This window comes from Mustela nivalis, assembly GCF_964662115.1.
Source record: "Mustela nivalis genome assembly, chromosome: 8".
Taxonomy (NCBI): Eukaryota; Metazoa; Chordata; class Mammalia; order Carnivora; family Mustelidae; genus Mustela; species Mustela nivalis.
The window spans coordinates 21619175-21644873 of NC_139027.1; the positions used below are offsets into that span (position 1 = coordinate 21619175).

General features: G+C 42.7%; 1 protein-coding gene across 4 annotated transcripts in view; it reads left to right on the forward strand.

Moving 5' to 3' along the window:
- Positions 1–25699, forward strand: part of BABAM2 (BRISC and BRCA1 A complex member 2) — a 404982-nt gene that overhangs the window by 226030 nt on the left and 153253 nt on the right. For all 4 annotated transcript variants that reach the window (XM_082745160.1, XM_082745162.1, XM_082745163.1 and 1 more), the window contains one exon: positions 685–794. In XM_082745160.1, coding sequence (XP_082601286.1) covers positions 685–794 — 110 coding nt within the window. The remainder of the gene's footprint in view (positions 1–684; positions 795–25699) is intronic.

A 25699-nucleotide genomic window follows, 5' to 3' on the forward strand; every position in this document is an offset into this window, starting at 1 on the left:
TATGTATTTGGATCAACAGTGTTTTTGTCTCATAGTATTGTTATAACCAGGCTTTTAAGATATGTATGTCTTGTGATTCATCTATGAATCGTGTGCAGTTATTTTGTGAAGCCGATGTGTATGTAACCCCCTGCCATTTGCTTGTACAGTGGCACAGTTTGTAGTGATATGTTTCTTGGGAATTTTTGCTATTTAAGTAACTTATCCTATCAAGGTATATATAATAAAACTACTGGGTATTTTGAGATTTTGTGCTTGTCTTATGATACAAATCATGTTCATAATTCCTATTCTTCCTATAAAAAGAAAATCATAAGTCATTTATATATATTCTAAAAAATTACGACTTGACATATATCATTGGCAACATGTTTACGGCTATTTGTTAATTATGCTTTTGACTAATTCTTGTTTGTTGCCAGATTCACTTTTCCCCCCTTGGAATGTCAGAACAAACAAGATAGGTGGGAGTCTTCTCACGGTGGTCAGCTCTGGTCAGAGAGCTGGACAGCCATCATTCTAGGGAGTGATTGGCATGTTGCAAAGGATACACAGAGCTGCTAGCTTCAAACCCAGGTACCTGGCACGCTCTAACCTCGATGCCAGTGGGCTGTGAGCTCAGCACGGGGAAGATGGTAGGAGAGCAGGTACTAACGATATTTTGTTTTCCACTCCCTGCTTAAGGATGTAAATGAAGACCCTGGAGAAGACGTGGCCCTCCTTTCTGTCAGTTTCGAGGACACTGAAGCCACTCAGGTGTATCCCAAGCTATACTTGTCACCACGAATTGAACAGTGAGTATCAGCGTCATTAGTTTTATGTAGCCTGGTGTTTCGCCTTGTTAGCTAAACATATCTTGCTAATTCTTTGGCCGCTCTTGAACTCGTGGAGTGATTTCTCCTCATTGACTTTCATTTTCTTAAAAATGAGTTGTACCGGGAGTTTAGATTGCAGAGTAAATGCAGTTAGTATTTGCCACTGCAGTCTTTGGATGAGTCTTAGTTGTGCAACTTGTGATATGAATTCCGTACCTTTGTAGAGATGAGTAGGCAGGCGGAATCCGAAATTGCGTCTCCTTCCAAATGTTCCCCGGGTACATATGGTTATAGCCTAAAGAGGACTGCTCAGCAGCATCCTAGCCAATGTCTTATATTTTTGTATTACAGTTATTTGTAAAAATGTAACTAGTCTCCTGAAAATATTAGCAAAAGCTTATTCTGAAGTCAGTAATGGTGATATTAAAAAGCAGATAACTTTAAAAGATGACACATTTGAATTTCTCTTCTGTGTCTAAATAGTGCTCTATAGTAGTACATGACTTGCAGGCTCTGGGGTACAAGCAGTTTGATGCCACATTTGTGTTTTAACCTAGTACCTTGACTCGTTGATGATGAATTTTACAGGGGCTAGCCTCGCAATGTGCTTATTGTTGGCTGAAATGCTTCAGAAGCTTATTCTACTTCAAAGGAAGCTGAGGTTCATTGAAAATAGATTGTAGGCAGATTTGGTTGGGAGCTTCTGACAGGACAGATTTTTCATCGGCAGACAGAGTTTTTACAGATTCTGATTGAAATATGTGATTCCAAATCTCAGTCAGGGTTGGCTGATTTCTGTCTGTGAGATGTGGTCACCGTCCAACATTCATATCCTGAGTCATTTTTACTCCCTCTGGCCCTAGTTGTTCAACTTTGTGAATCATGGATATACTGTCTTCCACACTGCAAGAAGACATAGATGTTCATTGTCCCACATGGGTGACTAGGGGTGCCAGTAATCTATAGGCATTCTCTTATTTATTTGTGTACCTCCGAGAACACCTGGGATGGGTTTTACAGTAGCAGGCATTCACTGAATGTTTTCAATTTTTTTTTGACATTTTATTTATTTGACAGAGCGAGAGATCACAAGTAGGCAGAGAGGCAGAGAGAAAAGGGGAAGCAGGCTCCCTGCTGAGCAGAGAGCCCGATGTGGGGCTCGATCCCAGGACACTGAAATCATGACCTGAGCTGAAGGCAGCAGCCCAATCCACTGACCCACCCAGGCGCCCCCTGAATGTTTTCATTTTTTTTTGAAAATACTAACCCATATTGGCAAAGACGCCAAAGAATGTTGGAGGCAATATGAGGTAAATAGGCCAGGTCTCTCGGTCCTGCCAAGAGGGCCTAGCCCAGGGTCCTGCCACTTACCAGTTGGTAAAATATTTAACATCTTTGAACTTGCTTCAAAATAGGGCTAGTATTACCTATTTTATAGTGATATTTTGAGGATTTTATGAAACACTGTTCTTAAGGCATTAATTGCAGTGCCTGACACTATGGTAAGTGGCAGCTATACGTGTTGTCATTATTGATGGCATTCATAGGAGAAGAATGCGTGAGGGAGCGAGTGGTTAGGACAGGCTGGGGCAGAAAAGGCAAGGATGGGTCAATAGGTGAGCAGATACTAGTTCTAAGTCGTCACTGTACATACGTGATAAATCAGGAAGGTATGTTGGTGATGAGGAAAGAGGGATCTCAATGAAACCATTGCAAGATGTAGGTAATTAGTTAAGCTGCAGACAGGAATTTGCCAACTTGGAAAAATGATTTTCCCAGCACCCACGTTATTTTACTTGGAAGTAACTGCACCTAGTTTGCAAATAAACTTGCTAATAAAATATTTCTCCCTCTAAAAATCTGAGATGTGATGTGACAAATTATCAGTGAAGGTTATATTTGAAAAGTTATTTCCTGTAAAATGTAGCTTTCCTACATGTCCTCCCTCTTTTTTTATGTTACGAACTTTTTTTATGTTATGCCTCTTACTTTTCCATATCGGTTTCTAATGCTCTTCCCTTCACTAGCTTATCATTCAGCCAGACTCCATCACTTGAACGTTTCTTAATTCATCTGTGTGCCCTTGCCTGTGTGCCTTTGCTAAAGGTATCACCTCCGTGTGCAATGCCTTCCCTAACGCCCGTTTCCTATTGAAATAGACCTTTCTAAATCCTGTTCCTGCCATTTCTCCTGAGCACCATTGAGCTGCCTTCTTTGGCCATCCTGTGAGCTCTTACAATACTGAATTTGTATCAGTTAGAATCCGCTCATCACAGATTTAGTTAGCGACGCATATTTGCTTTCTCATTTTTACTAAATCGCAGACTACTTAAGGGCAGGAACAAGTCTTTTCATTTTGTTAATGTCTTGCAGAAATGTAGTGCAGGGGGAATGGGAGCCTGGTTGGCAGTATTCTGGGTCAATACATAATTCTTACAAGAAAACTGGAAAACGCTGCACTGAGAGTCAACATTTCTCCTGGTTGATAGAGATTCGCTTAGTAGAACTGCCTTTATAGTACCAGTGAAAACTGCCAGAAGTTCTTATATCCTTGAGTAGAGTTTTAAAAATGAGGTTTCAGAACAAGATGGGATTGGGAGGGAGACAAACCATAAGTGACTCTTAATCTCACAAAACAAACTGAGGGTTGCTGGGGGGAGGGGGGTTGGGAGAAGGTGGGTGGGGTTATGGACATTGGGGAGGGTATGTGCTTTGGTGAGTGCTGTGAAGTGTGTAAACCTGGCGATTCACAGACCTGTACCCCTGAGGATAAAAATATATGTTTATAAAAAATAAAAAATTAAAAAAAAATGAGGTTTCAGAAGAAGAGGTTAAAATGGCAAGTGGTCAGATTGTCATATGTAACTTTCTAAGGCTTACATAGTTACTAAAGTTGTTAATATCTTTGGTTAACTCATGCAGAGTTCAGTGTGTAGAACGGAGATAATGTCATTTCAGTAGGCCAAGGTCATAGGATAGATTTTAAGAACTGAATGAGGCGAACTGGTACTGGTCTTTGATACTGTGTTAAGGTCTCACTCGTTTTCTGTGTTTCATACTGTCCTGTCAACTCTGAGCCATCCAAGCATTGATTATTGACTCAGACTTGAAGAGTGCTCTCAGGAGTCATGGGGAAAGCATCCCATGTGGCCACGCCCAAAGCCATGGCCAGACGCTTGTGCTAAGCTGAGGCTTGTACTCTTTTTGGCTTTTGCTATGGCTCTTTCTAGGAAGTTCCAAGCCCCATGCAGTACATTTGACAGGCAGGGGTCCAGGCCTGATCAGTGTGGGTCAACGGTAATGTGCATCAATGGCCTGATCCACATTAGGTGAAAACTGGCAAGAAAAGATGCATTCTCTCTGTCTGTTCTCCGTGGGCACGGAAAGGTGTTTTGAGCCTGGGAAATACCTCATTTCAGTCTGGCTATGTCCCTCTGCCCCAACTTGTCCATGCAGTGGGCAGGAATATTATGCTTACACTAACTGGTCTCAGAAATGGGAAAAGGCTACTTTGGGTCTTGTCTTCACATGTCGGAAGAAGGATCCATTTATTGTACCCTGAATGTTTCTAGGGACATGGTTACCAAATGTCCTCAAAATAGACAATCCCCACAAAAGGGAACATCTGTCAGAGACATGGGATTGAAAACTCCCAAGTGTATTATAATGAACGGAGCTCTAAAATATAATCCCCGCTTCAGAAGTCTGTCTCTTTGCCCAGGATCCTGGAAGAGTTTCTGGTGTTTCTGGCGACATTGGAGCCTGACTGTGTGCCTCTATGGTGTTTGGATGTATGTTTTTTCCTGGTCTCCCACTGTGCACGTGTGTGGCTTGCAAAGGGAAGTTTCCAAGAACTGCATTCTTTTCGCACATGGGATGTTTATGAAATAACGCTTATTTCGGGCTCTCTATATATTGTTTTCCAAGGAACCCAAACCAGTCAGGTAAATGGGACACTAAGTACAGTTCATTAAACAAAACAGAACAGCTAGTAGTCAGTTGTGCAAAATAGACTTTGGTTGACTCTTAAGAGAAGGAAAAAAAAACCTAGTTTCTAAACCAGTTGCCTATTTTTTCCTCTGGCAGTCAAGCCGGCCATGTGAGGTTACATCATTAGAGCCGACACCAAACCTGCTCTACCTTTCCCTCCTTCTTAGACTGTTTTCAGCAGTGACACCAGAGGTGAAACGGGCAGTTCTCTTTCCCGAAAGGTGTGGGCCCATTTCTTGGCTTGAGCCTGTCGGTGGGAGTGGTTTGAAGAAAGCCAGCTTGTCACTCCCTGTGCTGTTCCCACTCGGTGCATAAAAAGAGGATTTCAGCCCCTGAGGCAGACCAGGTGGCATCTTTCACAAGTACAGAATTTGTTTTTAGAACTTTTTGTTGTTAAGTTACAGTCCGCCTTAGAAATACGTCCTCAAAGCTGAGCAGCCCACAGACGCTCACCACTAGGGAGGCCCTCGTGCCCACAAGTACTTTCAGCAACAAAAGCACAAGAATTGACCAAGTGGCAGGCCCTTGGCTGGGTGCTTCAGAGGAAATCAAGATAAATGAGATTTGGCCGTGCCCTTGCTAGTTTGCTTGATTGTAAAGGGAATCAGAACAGACAGGGCAAGTCCCAACTCGTGTGTTAGTAGAAAAGGCACGATAAGACTTGGCACCAGGGGACCCCGGTTCCTCCACTTGACTACCTGACAGTCTTGGCTCAAGACACTTAGCCTTTCTGAGCCCCACTCACGGCGTCCTCTGCAAAGGTCGGTCAGTCCTCACTTGCCAGTTCATCTCCTCCAAGGGGGGTCATAGAGAAAAGCGCCCCCTGCAGCTTCGGCACGGGACAATGCCTAGGTAGCAGGTCTTGAGTGTCCCAAACACCAAAATTCAACTTGGTAAGTACTGTTAGAGTTCAGGGCAGGACAAAATCCCGTTTCCATTTGGCTCAGTGGAGCGGGGACCTTGTGGAAGACTTTGGGAAGCCTGGCTCTTCCAGCACAGAGTGGCTTTCCTAGAGATTAAACCTGCGCGACTGTGAAAATCCCAAGTATATATTTGTTCAGTAGTTTCAGACGTTTAAACTGCTTTCACTCAACCATCCCTCTGATCCTCACAATAGTATCCCTAACATGTTCTAGAATACATCTCTTTTCTTCTGTAACCTGGAGCTCTTAGACCCTTCCCGGTACCCTCCACTGACTCTTCTTCCTTTTTCAACCCATTACATTATGCTAAGTTATGTTTCCCATGATTTCATCCCCAGAGCCCTACCTCTTTGTGGATGCCCCCCCAGATCCCCATTTCTAATCTCAACTTTCCTACTAGCTTTTCTAGCCGCTCGATAGACATGTCTGTCCGTGTGTTCACTCGACAGCTGAGATTGGACGTGTCTGCAGCCAAACTCCTCATTCCTCCAGGAAACCAGGGTTTCTTCCTTACAGCCCTGTTTCTTTTTTTTTTTTTTTAAAGACTTTATTTATTTATTTGACAGAGACAGATCACAAGTAGGCAGAGAGGAAGGCAGAGAGAGAGAGAGGAGGAAGCAGGCTCCCTGCTGAGCAGAGAGCTCGATGTGGGACTCGATCCTAGGACCCTGAGAGCATGACCTGAGCCGAAGGCAGCTGCTTAACCCACTGAGCCACCCAGGCGCCCTACAGCCCTGTTTCTATTCAGGACACTCTCAGTTTCTTAGGTGTCCAGGTGCTGCCTCCAAATGGCATTAGCCAACCCCCGTTTTGTATTAGAAATCCTCTCTCCATTATATCTGTCCTTCTGGTCATTCCTATTGTCATTTCCTAGTTTAGTCCTTCGGTTGCTATGTCTCCTGATGGCCTTTTAACTTTCCTTCCTATGTCAGTTTATCCAGCCTGGAGCTGTCACTGTCTTCCTGAAGGAAGTTTGGGTCATATAATTTCTTTCCCTGCCCAGCACAATTAATGCCCCCCATCACCAATAGAATTAAATATGCATCTCTCTGTGACATACAAAACTTCTTCTGTTGTCGTCCCAGCTGACCTTTCTACCCTGATCTGGGTTCTGTGTGTTTCCTTTTGTTCAGTCAAGCTGGTTTTCTGGGATTTCCTGTGAACACACCTTGTTTTTTGTTTTTGTTTTTGTTTTTTCACTTTCATACCTTTGCTTGGGCTGCTTCTCCTATGAGAATGTTGAATTTTATTTCCCTTTCCTATAGAATCTCTCAAAGTTTTGTCTGTCCTCATAGATCTTCTCAGTTCTCCTCTCCCCTGTGGAACTTTTCCTGACCACCACCTGCCTGCCCAGCAAGACTATGTTTTATGCTTTTCCCACCTGTGTCCATACCTCTGGTGTTATAGTCTTTCCGTGGACCGTGCACTCCTTAAGGGTGCTCCTCTGTTTCCATCAGTGGAGCGCTGGTGAGCCACAGCCCGTGTTCTGCCAAGCTGGCCCTGCCCGAGCTCAGCTTCGGTTCCCACTGTCTGGATTTGCTGGTGGATCAGCAGGCTGGGGACCTGTTGGATCCTGTGCTACAGAGGATAGTGATCTCCAAAGTACATGTGTCTTGAGGCCCAGCCAGCAGGCTTATTTCCCTTACAGACCCCTGGTCATGTTTCCTAGAGGTGGAGCTTTATTTCCTGGGAGTGGCTCATCAGCTGAATCTAGAAGGTGATAAATATGCTTTTGATCTTTCGTGACCTGTTATCTCCTCCTGTTGTGACCTTTCCAGCCCTCTTTTCCCTGTCTTTTGCCCCACAGTGTGCCTGGCCACAGACATGGTCACTTGCAACATTTGTATAGCCTGTAATCCAAAAAGACTGGGCTAAACTGAAACTTACCTAAAGGGCCTAGGGAAAGGGCTGGGAGGAGCTAAAAATGAAAATAGTACTACTTAGAATTATGGGTGAGGTTTAATGAAATTATGGATATAAAATTCAGATATATCAGATAAAGTAAGTTTTTTAAACAAGAGCAAATTCAATATTTTGTGATTTTTATTTAAATTTTGTGCTGAATTCAACATCTTAACAGGATGGAAAATTTTTGTTGTAGATGCTTGAAAGATTTTTTTTTTAAAGTAATTAGAAAAATTGTGTAGCTAAACAGATTTTAAAGAAAAGACAATTCTTTGCCTTCCTTTTTTTCTTTTCTTTTTTTTTTAACCTACGTCAATTGTCTTAAGAAATAAGACCCTAGATCTCTTGGGGTGATTTTGTGTCAGGATTTAAGTAATAGAACATCATAGTAAACATGGTTTAATTTTGCCTTACTCATGTTTACTTGAGTCACTGAGATAATCCTATAATAAATATTGTGCTCCTAGAGGGTTTTTTTTTTCCCCTTTGATAAATATATAGTCCTGAGTATGCTAAGACAACCAGCTGTCAGGAGATGTGTATTTGGTTTTAGTGGAACGAGCTATCTTAGCCTCCAGGGATTGGAGATGTTCGTTTTACTAGTCTGGGAGCAGGGCCAGAAGGGTTCTTCGTGACTTCGAATGGAATTCTGAAAAGTAAGTTCAGCAAGTTTTCATTAGTGAGTTTGGCCTTTTCTCTTGCCTGTGCCTCCCAAAAGATCAAGAGCTCAGCCTGCACTTTGAAATATTACCAAAAAGAACCAGAACGGAATTTAGTTGGGGGAGAAAATCAATCAGCCCCCAAATAGCATATTTTTGGAAACATTCTGGTGTAGAACTCCTACCTCCCCAGCTGCCTGAGTTGGTGATGTATCAATGTTTTTATCTAGCTCTCTTTTTGGGCAGAAAAATATACATTTTGCAAGAAGATGTATACAATAAGTCTGTGATAATTCAGATCTCACGGGTACTTGTTTCTTAAACTTGTTTGCCCCCGAAGCTCTATCTCAGATTTATTTTGTGTCTGTGGGCAGTTCTGTGCCTTGCTTCTCCTAAGCACTGTTCTCCAGTCTACAGCATGATGATGAGCTCTAAATTCTAAGACATAACGTGTCTTCGTTTAAAAAATCAGCATAGCGCCTCTCTGCTGAACATCTCAAGGATTTTGTGCAGCGTTTTTTTCTGCAGTGAAGATGGGAAGTTTATGATTTTCAATTTTGCACTATATTTCAATAGCAAAACTCTACTGTTTTATGTAGTGTTCATTTGTATTTATTCACAAGTAGGAAAATATTCCTCAATGGAAGGTCTGAGATGTACAGTGGTAGTTAATAAGAACATGAGGCTGTGTTATAGGAAGGAGCAGAGAAATTAGAAAGTGGAAGAGAAAATGGCTTAGAATGTTCCAGAACTGATGGAAGATACCAATCCTCAAGTAGAGGAAATATAGTGAGCCTCCAACAGGCTAAATTAATAGAAACTGACACCTAGACACATCATCTGAAGTTGCAGAACACCAAAGGTTAAAAGTATCCAAAGTTAACATACTGTTTTAAAGGAGTAGTAGATTGGGACGCCTGGGTGGCTCAGCTGGTTAAGCAGCTGCGTTCGGCTCAGGTCATGGTCCCAGCGTCCTGGGATCGAGTCCCACATCGGGCTCCTTGCTCGGCTAGGGAGCCTGCTTCTCTCTCTGCCTCTGCTTGCCATTTTGTCTGCCTGTGCTCTTCCTCTCTCTCTCTGACAAATAAATAAAATCTTAAAAAAAAAAGGAGTAGCAGATTGACTCAGACCTCTTTGAAAATCTGATGAGAGTTCATGGACTTAGCCCAGGAAAATGAACAGACACAGAAAGTTCAAATACAGTTTTGAGAGTAACACACCTGCCCCTGAAGCTAATCCACAAGCCTTATTTAAGGATCCTTGTTCTAGATTTCAGTTCTGCATTTTTAATGCCTTCTATACCCTCTCATGCAAGAATAATCACCGAAGTTTGAGATTTAATATTTTAAGAGTAAATTATGGTCCACCACTTACCCATTCCCCCCCCTCCAAAATCTACAATTCCCCTGTGTTCTTTATCTTTATTAATGGTGTGACTAGCCTCATGCCCATGGCCATGACACCTAGGCACCCTATTTTTGACCTTCCCCGCACAATGGTTGCCTGTATTTGCACAACTGCCGGCTGATTTTGCCTCTGTGGTATCTCATGTTCATCTGCACACCCTTTCGCCAGCCCCGTTTCAGACCTGCGTATTTCACTGTTGGCCACATTAATCCTTTGAAAGCAGAGCTCTGTGCATGTCATTTCCTTGCTGAAACACCCTTAATGGCTCTTTTCAAGACAGGGGAGCAAACTGTTGGCGTCCTGTCTGAGAAGGCTCCGTGCTCAGCACACTGACAGCGGCCTACATACCCTGTATCCCAGACTTCCAAACCACAGATGACAGGACCAGGGATAGGTACTTCCAGGGAGTCCCGTCAGTTCTTTTTTGGGAGTATACTTATTGTAGTTTAACAGTTTTTATCCAGCAGAGTTAGGTGTTTCGACTGCAGGCCATCCTGTGAGATATGCTGCAATTGTGTCTTGACTGTTCTAGATTTCTACAAGTATTGACTGTGATTGTAGATGTTCTTTGAATGATATTCCACAATATTCCACTGCTTTTTCCTCTTCTTTTTACTTCTTGTGGTTTTTAGTAAACCTCCCCCTTTGGGATAACTTATCTGAGCTACTGTTGTCTCATAGCTGGACTATTGAAATACTCTTCTAACCAGTCTTTCATGCTCACTCCTTCCCGCTCCTAGCTAGTTGCCACACTGTAGGCAGAATGGGCTTTCTAATCAAATCAGATCTTACCATTCTTTAAAAAAAGAGAAAAATTCATTACTTTTATTCACAGATGATCACTTACCAGCTTTATCCCACTGAAGGTTTTCTTCCTGTATCTCCCAGGCATATATATTTATTTTAATACTACCTATTGTCATCGTTCATCAAGTTCTACTATTTTTTCCTTCATACTGTCTTAAAGTCTGAATTCCTCCAAGTCTTATTTCTTCCTATCCTGTTATTTCAATTTCCTTCTCTTTTAATCCTTTCTGTCAAACCCTGGGACTAAGGGTTTGGTCTACTAAAGTAGAGACTAATGTGTAAAAAAGGGGGCGTAAAATTATGAAAAAGATGGTCTTCAGTACTTTGTGGCAGTTATTCCCATCCCTTTCAAGTGTGAGGACCTGTTTTTAGTCAAAATCTTTTCCATGAGGCTCAGTCTGTTGAGCTTCTAAGTCTTGGTTTTGGCTCTGGTCCCTGTGATGGGCTCTGCACTGGGCATGGAGCCTGCTTGGGATTTCCCTCTCCCACTGCCCCCCTACCCCACACACCCATGCTCTCTCTCAAAACAAAACAAACAAACAAACAAACAACAACAACACAAAACAAACCAAAAACACCTTTTCCATAAGGATGAAAGAACAGAAGGAGGGCTTGACTAGAACCGGGTGGCACAAGGATTTTTTTAGGATTGTTTTAGGATGATGGAATTATTTGTTCTGTATCATGATTGTGGTGGTGGATATACAGCTCTGCGCATTTGTCAAAACTCAGAGAACTGTGCCTTAAATTTCATAGATCTGCACAGATAAAAAGTAATACTTTTTAGTATTTCATGTGAATAAATGATGAGTTGAATGCCTTTTAAATGAACTTGTATTTTATTAATCACTTTAGTGTATGTGTACATATTTGAGAAATGGATACATTATATGCTTGTGTGTGCTGTAGGTGTGTGTATGTGTATACGTATACACACATTCATGAATCCATTTTTATATATGTGATATATTACACATAGGACTTTTATTCGGTCTTCAAGGGCTTGGTAGCCAATAAATTAGTAAACCTTTGATACCAGCGTAAGGCCCCATAGTGTCCTGAAGCCAGGAGATTGGGAACATTAGTAATACGGGATGTTTAATCAATGACCATTTTTCCATGAATTCTGTTGTGTGTTATTTGTTTAAGTAAAAGCACATTTTAATTTATTTCTTGCTCTCAAAATAGCTAACATAATTACTATGTTCAGAGGCAGTTTTTAACCTTATTGTTGTGTCTCGCAGTGGAGTGACACATCCACCAAGAGCACTGCCATTCTCGCTTCTCTCTGCCCAACACAAACACCTGGGTTTCTTAGTTTAATTTAGCTCATGGTGAGGACAGAGGAACTCCAGAAGGAACAGGGCTCTAGGGTATTAAAGCCAAGACTTTGGAGCTCTCCTCTTGTGGTTGGCCTTGACCTGCATGAAGCTTGAGGTTTATAGCCATTCTTCTAGGGCTCCTAGCTCTCAGATGTTCTACTCTTTTCTCAGACCAACATGTTTCTAGCTACACAGTGATCTCTGAATTGGTCTGTTACATTCATGTAACATCTTCATTTTCAGAGCAGAGTGTGGATGTGGATCAGGGGTATGACAGTTGGATTATTTTTTAAAAAGTCATCTTGCCTCATTTTCTTCTTTAAAAAAGTACGTGTTTTGTTATGTCCACAATACAGTTTCAAAGGGTAATTATTTAGTGCAGAAAATAATGGCGTGGTTCTTGATTACAGGTGTTTGGTGTAAGTAGGTAATGACTAAGGCTCTTAATGTATAAAATTCATACATAAAGTGGAACCCCTTATACTGTTGTTGGAGGAAAGGTCTAATACCAATGATGTTGTCAGATTTTACTATGTGAAGTTTTACTAAAGAGCATATAATTTGATCCTGGTATGTCTGATTTTGATTCCCATAATATAAGGCTCATAATTATATTGGAGTTTTTCTGTACTTATTAAAATTCAGACACGCTGTCTTTCACTAATGACTTTAATGAATGGAGAAGCCTTTAGTTTAAAACAAAACAAATGATGAGTTAACATAATATTGTAAATAGGACCATAACAGGGAATGAACATCCTGTCTGAGAACATTATCTTTTATAGACAGCTTCACCAAAACAGAGGCCATTCTTAGAAAAGACTAAAATCTGCTACCTTGCCAGATTTTAGCTAAACCAAACCATTAATTTGAAGAAGTTATGCATCAATGGAAAACTTACTTTACTGACAGCCCCCCCCTTTTTTTTCTTTTTTTCCTACATAGGAAGAACTTTCTCCTCCTACTTTTTAATCCCTCCCCTCCCTACTCCACCCCAACCTTTAAAAAGGATGATGTAAGATTGGATTGTTTTGTGCCAAGTTTTTCATCCTGGAACAGATTTTTATAGCCATGTTTCTTTGAGAAGAGGAGTTTATGACCAAATGGTGATAACACTTCCATGTTTTCATTTCCTCCTCTGACCTAGTACTTTTTTCCTAACTTTGTTGGAATTTAACATGACCAATCCAATTGTGTTAAAGCCAAAGAAAATTATTCTGAGAGCTTTGAAGTTTTCATTAACTGTAATACTATATATGATTCTTTGGGGAAAAAAAAAAGCAGATTATGGAGGATGTAATTATTCTAAAATTCTAGAATTTTCTATTTCTACACTAAGGAAACCCTTCAAAATATTTGTTTGTGGATATTATTTGTTTTGGTGACTGATCTTTTTTATTTTCACTCTGTTGCGGTTATTCACTCTTCATTTACTTTTTGCATATTTTTTAAAAACACAGATAAACCTGGGCCTGTTTGGTCTTGGTCTCTGGACTAAGACAAATTTAACATTAGGGGTCCAAGTGGTAGAAGCAGCTGAACTTGTCCTCAGTAGAGACATGACTTGAAATACTTCAGCATAGAAGGAAGCAAGAAAGAAGTAGGTAGATTTCTGTGTACTCAAATGGGCAGGTTTATGAGTTGACAAAAAAGATGAGCAGAATTACACATTTTTAGGTTAAAAAAGAAAGCTAGACTTCAAAACCATCATACGTATTTTCTGCAAGGGAGTGTGTGGGGGGGGTGTGTATAGACTGGATGCTAGCAATAGCTAGTACTTGATGAGCACTTGGTCACAGGTTTTAAGTACACTCTACCCATTAACTCAATCAGTCCTCGCCACAACCCTATAATCGTAGTTGGTTACTACTGTTGTCCCTATATTATAGACGAAGAGGCTGAAATTCAGAAAGGACCAGAAGCTTGCCTGAGTCACATCCTCAGCAAGTCATGGCAGCCCATGTGCATGTAGGTAGTTTGACTCAAACAGGACTTAGGATAAGGAGCAAAAGGAACTTTAGCCTGCTGGACACGTTTTGATTTTTTTTTTTTTTTCCGTGTGATTCTAGGTATTTTAATTATGAAATTAAAATTCTTAAAAAACCAAAACCAGTCTGACTGGAGGAAGTTTACTGGCTCTTTGATGACTTATGTACTTTTCAGTGGAACTTGTGTTCTGCATATAATAAATGTGATTCTTAGTGGGGCTTCTGAACGTTTCGTAGTTATCTGAAGTACTACGCTGGGATCCCTGTCATCGACTACAGGGTCTCTCAACTCTGGCCCTGTTGACATTCTGGCCTGGATGGTTCTTTTCTGTAGGTTCTTTCCTGTTCACAGGTGTTTAGCAGCTTCCCTCATCTCTGCACACAAGATGTCAGTAGCACCCACCAGCCCCCCAGTCACCACAGTCAACAATGTCAGTAGTGTCCCTTGGGCAAAAGGTGGCAAGGGAGGCAAAATCAGTCGCATTTGAGAACTACCAATCTGCTATCATTGCCCTTCAGGAACCTTCAGGAGTCTATCTGTACCTGTGCTAAGCTTTACAAATATCTTTCCTTCATATCATCACACTGTTTTCCTTTAGTTTATATAACAATTGTCATGCCAAGGTCATGTAGTACAATTAGGAATTGAAATAATGGATCCTTGATACTCTTCAGTCATTACTGAATTCCTGTCTTACCCCTAAACTCAAAGCCTCTAGCATTTACCTGTGATGTGTGTGCTGTACCGTCAACTTACTTTTAGGGTCTCTTGAAGTCACTATCTACCTCCTGGCCTCGTTTAATGTCAGGAAGGAGGACCACAGCTCTCGGCCTGGTACCATATTGAAGGTACGCTTCTCCAGTTGTGTCTTTGATTTTTTTTCTTCCCTGCTTTCCATTCCACAGATGAGTATGTCCCAGTCAGTTCTCAGTTTCCTTGCACATTTGGGGGGTCAGAGCAGTTTGGCATGTTTATACTTCTGGGCTGATTTTTGTAGCCTTAATGGAAGGGTCACTCACCATTTTAGTTCCAAAGGACTAATATATATATCTCAAAGATCAGCACAAAGCCCAGTTCTACCTTTTGCTCAAATTCCCAATGTTAGGGAGATAAATGTAAGGAAGCCAGAAGCAGAATCTTTACCTCTGTTCTCCACAGCTACAATACCCTTGATCTTGGCCACGAGGCCCCCCTACCAAGATGAAGTATTTAGTGGCCTACGAAGGTAGGCATTGGCTCAGAGCACTGTTTTGCAGTAAGACAGATTTGAGATTAAGCCTGACTGCCAGTCTCTGGTACATGACCCAGTGTCAGTTACTTAACCTGTCTAACAGTTTCTTCATCTGTGATCCTCTCAGAGTTCTTGTCAGGATTGAACGAGAGAAGGGTTCATGTGTAAAGTGCTCAGTATAGTGCCCGTCACCTCATTAACCTCTGATACATGGTAAGGTACTCTTCTTTTTTTTTTAATTTTTTATTTTTTATAAACATATATTTTTATCCCCAGGGGTACAGGTCTGTGAATCACCAGGTTTACACACTTCACAGCAATCACCAAAGCACATACCCTCCTTAATGTCCATAATCCCACCCCCTTCTCCCAAACCCCCTCCCCCCAGCAACCCTCAGTTTGTTTTGTGAGATTAAGAGTCACTTATGGGTACTCTTCTTACCACTGCTGTCATTGTCATCAACATCGTCACTGTCTTCCTCCTCTTCCCAAAATGTTCAGAGACCCCAGTTTTTGGGAATCCCACTCCAGGTGCTAGGCACTAGGACCTGAGGGTAATGTAAATCCCCTGAATTCATTTAGGGTAAGCTAGTGGGGGAAACCGTAAGGACAGCTGAAATGAGAGACAGAAATGAACTAGATTTCTATTAGGGAGTGACTCTTGACTGTTTTGGGGTCACAGTCCTACTCCAAACTTGAGAACCCCACAACAGCTGCGACCACCCTCGCCTCTCCTACTCCAGATGATTCTGTGTATTATTCAAAGATCCACAGACTTCCTAATGCACAAGCCCAGATCCTTGAGGGATCCACTAGCCCTCACTTAAGAATCCTTTCTCTGAAGTTTCTCCTTGAGATACCAGCCAGTGAGATGGCCGCTAGCTGCTGCAGTGGGTAAGCTGGCCAAGGACAAGAGTCATAGACAAGAGCAATCCAGCAGCCTCGGAGCATTGGCTGTGACAGACACCATGCCGGGCACACAACAAACATTATTTCATTCCATCTGCGCGGTCAGAATTTCTGGCTCGCAATTGCACATGTGGCTTTCTTTCTTTTTTTTTAAAGATTTTATTTATTTGAGGGTGAGACAGAGAGAGAGAGAGCACGAGAAGGGGGAGGGTCAGAGGGAGAAGCAGACTCCCGGCTGAGCAGGGGTTTCGATGTGGGACTCCATCCAGGACTCCAGTACCATGACCTCAGCCGAAGGCACTTGCCTAACCGACTGAGCCACCCAGGTGCCTCACATGTGACTTTTGAGGCACAGAATGGTTAAGTAACTGTCAAAGGTCAACAGCAAGGATGTGGCAGCAACAGGGTTCAGACTCTGATCTGTTATTTTCCTCAGCCTTTGCTCTTACCTGCCACCTAACGCTTCAGTGGAGGGGCCACAGATGTCTGGCCAAGGACAGCAAGCACTGTGCTTCCCAGCATGGTCCACAGAATACCACCTGTGTCCATGGGAGCTTGGGAGTTGGTTAACATTAGATTCCTGAGCCCACCCACACTGGGAATCTAAAGTCTGAGAGTGGGCTTGGGAGCCTGTGCTTTTACAAAGTCCTGGGGGATTGTTGGGCTCATTAAATATTTTGGGGGTCACTCTCATTCCCGTGCCATGTGGCCTGGAGTGTTGGACCGAACTGAAACAAAGGACTTGGGAGGGCAGACAGAAGGAGCCAACAGTATGCCCTCCACATGCTCGTATCTTTAAGTCCTGCTTTTGTTTGCGCTCAGCCCTGGCTGTTTTCATCTGGACCCTTGTGGTTTTCAATTAATTTAGTTCAGCCTTTCTTTTGCTAGAATTTTGGCTTCCTACAGTACATTCTCTTCCTGACTTTCATCACGTCTTAAAAGTTGTGTTTTCTCTCCACTTTTTACCCCCCTAAGGCCCGCAAGAAGTGAGCTGTGTCTGAAGCCTGATATTGTCTCCCTGGGTTTCAGGCGTTCTGTCATTCTTTTCGTCTACTCTGTCTTGGCTTGGTTGCCTTGTTTTGTCATTCTTTTCCTGTACTTTGCCTTGCTATTTTTTTAAATAGCAGCTTTATTGAGGTATAATTTGTACACCATATCGTTCATCTATTTAAAGTAGACAGTTGAGCGTTTTTGAGTATCTTTACAGAGCTGTGCAACCATCACCACGATTTTAGAACATTTTCATCACCCTAAAAGAAACTCCGTACTCATTAGCAGTTACTCACTTTCCCCTCGCCCCCAGCAACCACTAATCTACTTTCTGTCTTGGTGTATTTGCCTGTTCTGGACATTTCATGTAAAAGGAGTCATATAATATGTGGTCTTTTGTGACTGGCTTCCTTCGCTTAGCATCATGTCTTCAAGGTCCGTCTGTGTTTATCATGTACCAGAACTTCATCCCTCTTTACTGATTAATAACACTCCATTGTATAGATACATTTTACTTATCCATCTATCAGTTAATGGGTATTTGGATTGTTTTCACCTTTTTTTTCTATTATAAACAATGCTGCCACAAACATTCGTGTTACAAGTTTTTGTGTAGATAAATGTTTTCAGATCCCCTGGGAAGAACATTCAAGTCTTTACTCCATTTTTGATTGGGTTATTTTTCTTTTTATTATTGAATTGTAAGAGTTCTTTATATACTCTGGATCCTAGACCTTTATCAGATGTATGATTTACATATATTTTCTCCTATTCTGTGGGTGGTCTTTTCACTTTCTTGTTGGTGTCCTTTGAAGTCAGCCACTTGCTGAAGTTCCTTTTGACTAGTATTTTTGTCTACTTCCTACTATAATCGTATTTTATAATTTTCCCATGTGCATATTTTCAGTCTTTTCTATATTCAGTCATTTATCTCCCTGATTGAAGATCCAAATTGCCATTTCTTCATTTTATAACATTTAAACATACAAATTATAAACCTAAAATAACCGATATGGGATTCATATCCAGAATAAGGAACTTCATAAGAAAATGGCAAAAAAAATCTTATAGAAAAATGGGCAAAAACAGGAACAGACACTTCACAAACAAAGAAGCATGGGTGACTAATAAAATATGAACAGATATCTCATCAGTGGGCCACTGTAGACTGTTGAGTGGCTGGACCTATTGAGTGACTCTGGATTTTGCTGAGCTTCTGAGACCTTAAGACTGAACCGGAATTTTGATAAGAACTAAAGACTTGGAAATTCTTCAACCACCTAGTGAAGCCATTCTGATCCTGGCTTAGAACCTAATCTTGAGAATTCCTATATTGATTAAATTCCCAGCATTTGGAGGAAGTTAAGAAAATGTTAAGAAAAATCAGTATAAGCTTTTAAATTCATTTTTAAGAGTGTTCAAGACCTCCCCTACCCCACCCCTGCCCTGCCCCAAGAGAGTCCAAGGACTAAGGAAGCCTTTTCATTTTAGCAGATTGCCTTGGACCCCAAATTGGACCTATAGCAGAATTTAGTAGCATCTGGAGGGTCTGCTCATCCCACAGCTAAACATCTGCATCCTTTCTGGAGATCTGAAAGGAGAGATTTTGTGCTTAATGACTGTCCTTCACATTGTCATTAACTGCTCATTTGCAAGACAACTAGGAAGTCTCAGTGAGCTGCAGAGTGAGAAGAGGGCCTCTATAAACCCCCAACTTTGGACCAGGGGTTCCACACTCAAACATTAGTGTAGCCCCAGGCAGATTTATCCTACAGAGCTGAGCCAGTGTGGAGCCTCTGCGCGCCCACCTGTTTTTTGGAGCACTGTCCTTTTTTTAGAAATGAAAGCTGCTTTCTTTTTCATTTTAACAAATCATTGAAAAGTGTTCATTTACGTCATTTGCTTAAAAGTTCACTTCTTCTTTTTTTTTTTTTAAGATTATTTATTTATTTATTTGTGTGTGTGTGTGTGAGAGAGAGAGAGAGAGCGAGAGCGAGCACAGGCAGACAGAGTGGTAGGCAGAGGCAGAGGGAGAAGCAGGCTCCCCGCCGAGCCAGGAGCCTGATGTGGGACTCGATCTCAGGACCCTGGGATCATGACCTGAGCCGAAGGCAGCCGCTTAACCAACTGAACCACCCATGCGTCCCAAAAGTTCACATCTTTGTGCTAGAACGCCCTCATTAAACAGATTAAGAACTTTATGAATCTTAGATTTTTACCCTTCCCTTTCTATCTTTTAAGTGAGAAGGGACAAGTGGCAGTGCATTGCAAACTGGTCATTTTCCCATAAGGATGTCCTTTAGGTGATGCGTCCCGTTTTCAAATGTGGATGTTAGACTCGTTTTGTTGGGTGTTGCTTTCCTGTGCAGTGCAGGACACTCAGCCTCCTTGGTCCGACCTGCTGCCTGAATGACCCCACACTGATGGGGGCCACTAAACATGTCCCTGTACATTTCCATATGCCCCCTAAGGAGGTGCTGTCCCCCCAGATGAGAAAGAAAATCATTGCCTTTTTCCCTTTGTGTGCCAGATGATAAACCGAACATCTTCCTATGTTTTTACTGCTCTTCTTAGAAGAGATTTCTAGGAATCCCAGAAGTACTTTACTCTTATTCTGTAGTTGTCTGGCCTGTTGGTTTCAAATCAGGGTCCCATTGGAGTATAGTTGACTGCAGAAGGTGTCCCATGGCTCGAGTTGGCACACCTTAGATCTGGCTCTTCCCACCCCGGCCCTGCCCTGATAAGAGTGCCCTTGGAATCTGGCTGCACAGAGCCACCTGCTTTGGCTCCAGTCAGGTTTTCAAGGCTGTTCTCTGAGCTTACTAAGTTTTTCAAGTGTGGGCAGCCCCCCACGAATAGGTTGCATTTCAAACGGGATGTGTATGTTGATTATTTAGACTCTGGGACATGTTTTTGCCATGGAAACCACTCAGTACACAGTTAGGTTGCCAAGGAAACTAGATGTACTGAAGGAGTCTTTCAAGCCATAGGGCCTGCCTTGTATATCACCACATTCTGAGGGATAGAACCCAACCCTTTTTCTTTCTCTCTGGAGGCCTTGCTGGGGATGGCAGAGAGCCAGCCGTGATCCAGCCATGGTGGATGGGCCAGGCTTGGTTCATCCAAAAGAAGTTCACCTACCCAGAGGTCCCCAAAGCCTTCTTTCTACAAAGTGTAAGTGCAGAGCAAACAGCGCCTGAGCTGTCACTTGGTTCTGGCTTGTTAATCTGGAACAGCGCTAGGCAGCTTTCCCTCATGGTCTATGAAACCTGCCCCGCTTCCCAGAGCTAGGAGAACCCGAGCAGAGTGAGCACAGAGAGGATGACGTACTTCCTTTCTTCCTTATGTTTTCAAGTGCCTTGGCAGTGCACGATTGTTTCTGAGTTGCCTATGGTCACCCAGGGAAGGCCAACCAACTTAAACCAGGCAGGAGGCCTTTCCACAAAAGCTTATTACCCCATGGAATAGGTTCTTGAGTATTAATTGCTAAGCATTTCCCTGTTATATGTCACTTATTATAGTAAAGAGAGGAATTAAGAGAACAGTAGGCCCATTGTACTGTTCTGAACACAGGAGTGGTAACGGCATTATTGCTGCCGTGTTTTTATTGTCTTTGTTAAAATTAAGCTGAGTATAACCTCGGTGTTTATTGAGGCTGTTTCTCACCTGCCCTGTCCCCTGGCATGGTGGGTTAGCGTCGGCCTGCCAAGCACGGGGTACATAGTACTCAGCCCTTCGGTGTGACTTCCTTGGAATCTTCGCTTGGTGCCTCCTGGTCAGGGAGCCAGCTTCCATCCTCCAGTCTGCTCCTCACCCTTCTGGGGCTTCGTTACTTTCATCTTTTCTCGCCCATCTTTGCGTGCTGGTTAGTAGCAGTCATTTAACCTGACGCCGCTGTCACGTTTCCTACTTCAGAAGCACACGCTCCGCTCTATCCTTTGCAAGCTAGGTAGGGCTGCTAGTGTCATTCCTGTTTTCCGGGGTTAAAGTCAACAAGTCGTGTACCTTAAAGGTCCTGCCTGGCTCTGGCAGCCCTCCTGACGGGTCTGCAGCTGGAGCATAGGCCTCCGGGGGTCCTCTCGCTGCCTCTTCCACGACACCCGCACCCTGGCTGAGTCCTTGAGCTCTGCGTATTCCTCGCTGGTATCTCTCTTCACAGTCTTTGCCCGACAATACCTCCCTACCCCCTGGTGTGAAACATCTCCTGCACAGAGTGAAGCTCCCCGCTCTGGCTGCTCTAGTCCGTGTTCTTGGCACTTTGGCCCTAGTGTACCTCTTACTTCAGCAAATTGGCACCTTAGGACAAGCTCTTGCTGTAGCATATTTATTAGTGAATTGGTACCTTTGCATATTTTATAAAGTGAATTAATGCCTTCAGGTATTCATCTTGGTGCTTAATAATTATATTTTGTTTTATATAGTGTCTTTTCATCAGAAGCATATATTATCTTCCATTATATAGGGGAAGTTAACTAGTTAAATTGCTCGTCTAAAATCTTTTTTTTTTTTTTAAGAGAGAGGAGGAGGGGGAGTAAGGGGGGGAGGGGCAGAGGGAGAAGGAAAGAGAGAATCTTAAGCAGGCTCTATGGCCAGCACAAAGCCCGACTTGGGGCTTGATCTCACAGCCCAGAGCCAAAATCGAGAGTCGGACGTTTAACCAAATCAGCCATCTAGGTGCTGCTGCTTATCTAAAATCCTAACACTACCAGCAGAAAAGGGGAGAAGGAAACTAATTTCTTTGAGGAGTTCTTGTGAACTAGACATTGCACCAAGTGCTTTAAATTTATAATCTCATTTCATCCTTGCAAAAACCCTATGAAGTAGGGTTTTATGTTTTGCAGGTGAAGAAACGGTAGTCCAGACAAGCTAGGTAACTGACCCTGCAAGTTCAAAGTAGAGGGAATATTAAAATCTGGCCCTGTGAGATTCCAAGGCTTGCATTGCCTCTGCTGTGCCACACTCCTTCTCTTGGGCAAAGAGCACCGTTTGTGGACCTTATAGTAATGAACAGAAGCATGCCTTGGACATGTGGCAGGGAGGGGGAAGCTGGAGGACAGTCCTTTCTTCTGACAGTCACCAGATAGGAGCGAACTCACTCCCTTCTCTTTCATCTAAACATCACAGATCTCTTGACAAATGCTCTGATATAAGTTGGACCTCATAGCTCAGTTGAACTGAAGTAAACTGACCAAGAGCACCTCTTAGTGTTTTAGCAGCCGTTAAGGGAGCACCGTTCGTAGACGTTACCCGTGGTTAGCAGCTGGAAAGTCACTTGGAGAGGTGGCAAGAACCCAGAAGGTCGAGCAGCCAGAAGTCGGGGGTCTGTGTTCTGGACCTGTTTTCTGCCTCTGACTCTGGCTGTGTGACCTAACATCAATAGGCCACCTCTCTGGGTTCCAGTTCTGTCATCCGTAAAATGTGGGAACTGAGTAGAGGTCTCCCCTGCATCTGCAGCTTTGCTGTCAACCATAGAAAACTCTTTGTCGTGTTAGTAGGAAAAAAATCCTTAGGAAGCAAGACCATGGGAATGATGGCAAATCTCTGTCAACTCGATGCCCTTGCCAGTTACAGTTTTTGAAACAGTCCTGGGTATGAACAGCTCCTAGAGATTTGACTCTTGTGAGGAAGATAGATGCCTCAGAAGGTAGTGTTGTAATCAGATTTGTAAGATAGTTATTGATTATTCAATGATTGGTGATTAGTGTTGAGGGTATTTAAGGGTCCCTGTGATTTGTAGTTTTAGTTGGTAGGTTCTAGAATAAGCATATATGAGGTTTTGAAATTTCTCCTGGACACCATGTCTGCAGCATTTTGGTGGGTTCCAGATGACCTGTGGTGCCTTATTTGCGCCTGCACGCTCCAGGCCAAGTGGCTGCTTTTGAGGCAATGGCGGACTTTCCATTACACAGAATTTTCTATAGTAATTCTTAGTGAGCTAAAACTAATAACTAATGGCTGATAATTATATAACAAATATGAGAAAAGCTAATTGAGAGCAAGATAGTTCAAAATGCTTCAATACAGTGTTGTCTCTTCCTTAGTAAACTAAAATTTTAAACCTTTGCTACTTAATCTACCTCTGGATTTCCCTAAGTGGAACATTCAGTTCATATCTTTTCTTGGAGAGGAGAGTTTCAGGTCTGATGTCCCAGCCCATCAGAGTGCTTCAGGTTATCACACAGATTTTCCTCACTTTCCCTGAGTGCTAAACACCTCAGCACAGAGCGGGCAGGTGTGTGTGTGAGGACCAGATTGTTTACACAGCAGTGGAAATAAGTGATAAACCTAATCCTTCCAGGGGCTGTTTTTGTTTTAAAAGAATGATTTTAGAAGAAGTGATCCAAATGAGTCTATCCTGCTAGAATATATGGCAGCTTTCTGAGGAGGCCTGTCTTCCTGAGGCAATTCAGCTATAACGTGCCCCACATAGCATCACTCCTCTGTGTGCTCAGAAGACTCACGCTTACATTTAGCACCCCCATCCCACCCCGGGAAAGGGTTTAACCTCTTGCTTTAAACAATTTAGAATGAAGATCCACAGACCCCCTAGGGCTTTGACCCCAGCCCCTCTGCCTGGGTATCCTGGAACTGCCAAGTCCCAGGCGTAGGGCTTCGGAACTTTCTTGGCATGTTTTAAACGCTTCTGAGTGGCACTTTCAGGAAACCCACTGTGCACTGGGCAGCTTCTCACCTTCCAACCATTGACCTTGATACCAGCTTTGATTTCTCTCTGCCCAGGAAAGAGCCCCCTTGGCTTTAGGGGATCTCCCCCCTTCCCCATGTCTAGTCTGGGCCTTTTTGTTTTGGACGAGAGGCAGGGAAATTGCAGGAGCTGTGTGGTTGGGAGGAGCCGGGAAGCTTTATCTGCTTCAGGGAGAAGGTGTCTGGGGTGAGTGGTCGGGGAGACAGGAACAGGGGCAGATCAGCAGTTGGAGCGAACCAACAATGGCAGAGAACCCAGGATGAGGCCGCCCATCTGTCCGCAGTCATGTTAATACACCAACAGAAATAATACTGAAAACCAGTATTGTAATCACTAGTAATCAGATTTCTCTTGCTAGGGTGGTAAGGAAGGGAAGGCTTCACAGAAGAGGTGTGATTTGAGCTGAGTCTTATAGGACAATCACCAGCTACTAGTTAGTGAGCCCTAATTACAGATTTGGCTGGTGGCTACACCAGGAGTTGAACATAAAGTTTATATACGACTGTCTCTGCCGACAGTTCGGTCTGTAATTTAGTAGAGGGGTGGGGCGTGTAGATGGTTCTGTTGTTCCGCAAAGCCATTCTTGCTTCATTCAGCTATGTCTCTGCTACCCCTACTTGTCTTTGTAATAAAAGCTTCCAGGAATCACTTGAGCAGTTTTGTGTGTTATTCTTAGTGGGTAACACTTTGAAACATTAACACCTCATAACATTTCACTGGGAGTTGTTTTTTTCTCCCCCATGACTTTAGCATTTAAGAATGTAAAGACACATTAGGATTTTGGATCCTGTTTCTTGGATGCTCCTCCTTACAGAGGCTTATTCACAAATGGCTTTTTTTTCTTCTCATAGTTTTTCTTTTAATGGGCATTAAATTGGTCCATTGTTTGTCACACCTGTTCCCTGAGCTGCTAGTTGGTGGTCTTGAAACTACAAAGTGTGTAACAATCACCTTTGCTACCCCAAAGGCTTTCCTTCTGCTTTCTTCTGTTCATTTACATGTGGATTTCTTGATATCACATTTTTGGAAGAGTTTCTCAATCCAGCTTTTTTTTATTCAAGACTTTAGAATGAGTAGTCCAAATCTTAGCCACTTAAATTGCTCTTTAATCGAAACCGTGTTGAAATGTAATTCATACGTTTCACTTTGTGTTGTCATCTTTGAGACCTCTAGATATTTGTCGAATGTATCGAATCAGAATTTTGTTGTTTTATTTGATGGCTTTTCTGGAACCCCAAAGCAGTGCTTCTGAAGAATGTAGTCAGTAGACCACCCGCACTAGTCTTGGAAGTTGTTAATACTGTAGATTCCTTGGATGCACCCTAGACCTACAGAATCAGAATCTCTGATGGCTGAGAAACCTGCATTTTTATAAACTTTATAGGTGGTTGTATGCACACAAAGTTTGAGAACTTCTGCCTTGAAGTTGGCTCAGTGCTCACCTACTTGGGATTTAGGATCTAAATTTCTCCAGGATAGACACGATTGAGCTTTGGTCTTTGTACAGTCTCTTTTCGATTGAATTCTATGAAGAATAATCTTAGGAAGGAGTAGGGTCCCACTTTCCTGGGTATTTAGCAGAGCTGCAGAGAATATGAGGTTCTAGCACCATTGTCAAAGCCCAAGTCACCTGGACTCTCCCAGACCTATTGTGTGTGGAGCTTTGGAGGTGTCCAGGAGCAATGGACCTTGCGCATGATGTTTGGAGATCACCTGCCTGGGTCATAGAGGACCACTTAGTACCTTAGACATTAGACTATAGCTGATCTCAGCTCTGGAGCCTTATAATGATAGTAATTCATGTAATGACACTTTGTATTTCTCAAGTGCTTTTAAGCTGAAGGTCTTAAAGTGCCATATTAAACACAGCGTACAACCTACAGCCAAATATAGAAGTTCTGCTTGGATACATCTCTTGGATAATGGCATGTTCAACTTGGAGAAATGGGAATATTTCAAAGGAAACATTTATGATTTTAGTGGGGGGTGAGGTGGTGGTGGTGGTGGTGGTGGAAGGGTGGTAGCTATGTTGGCATTCCAGGATATCCT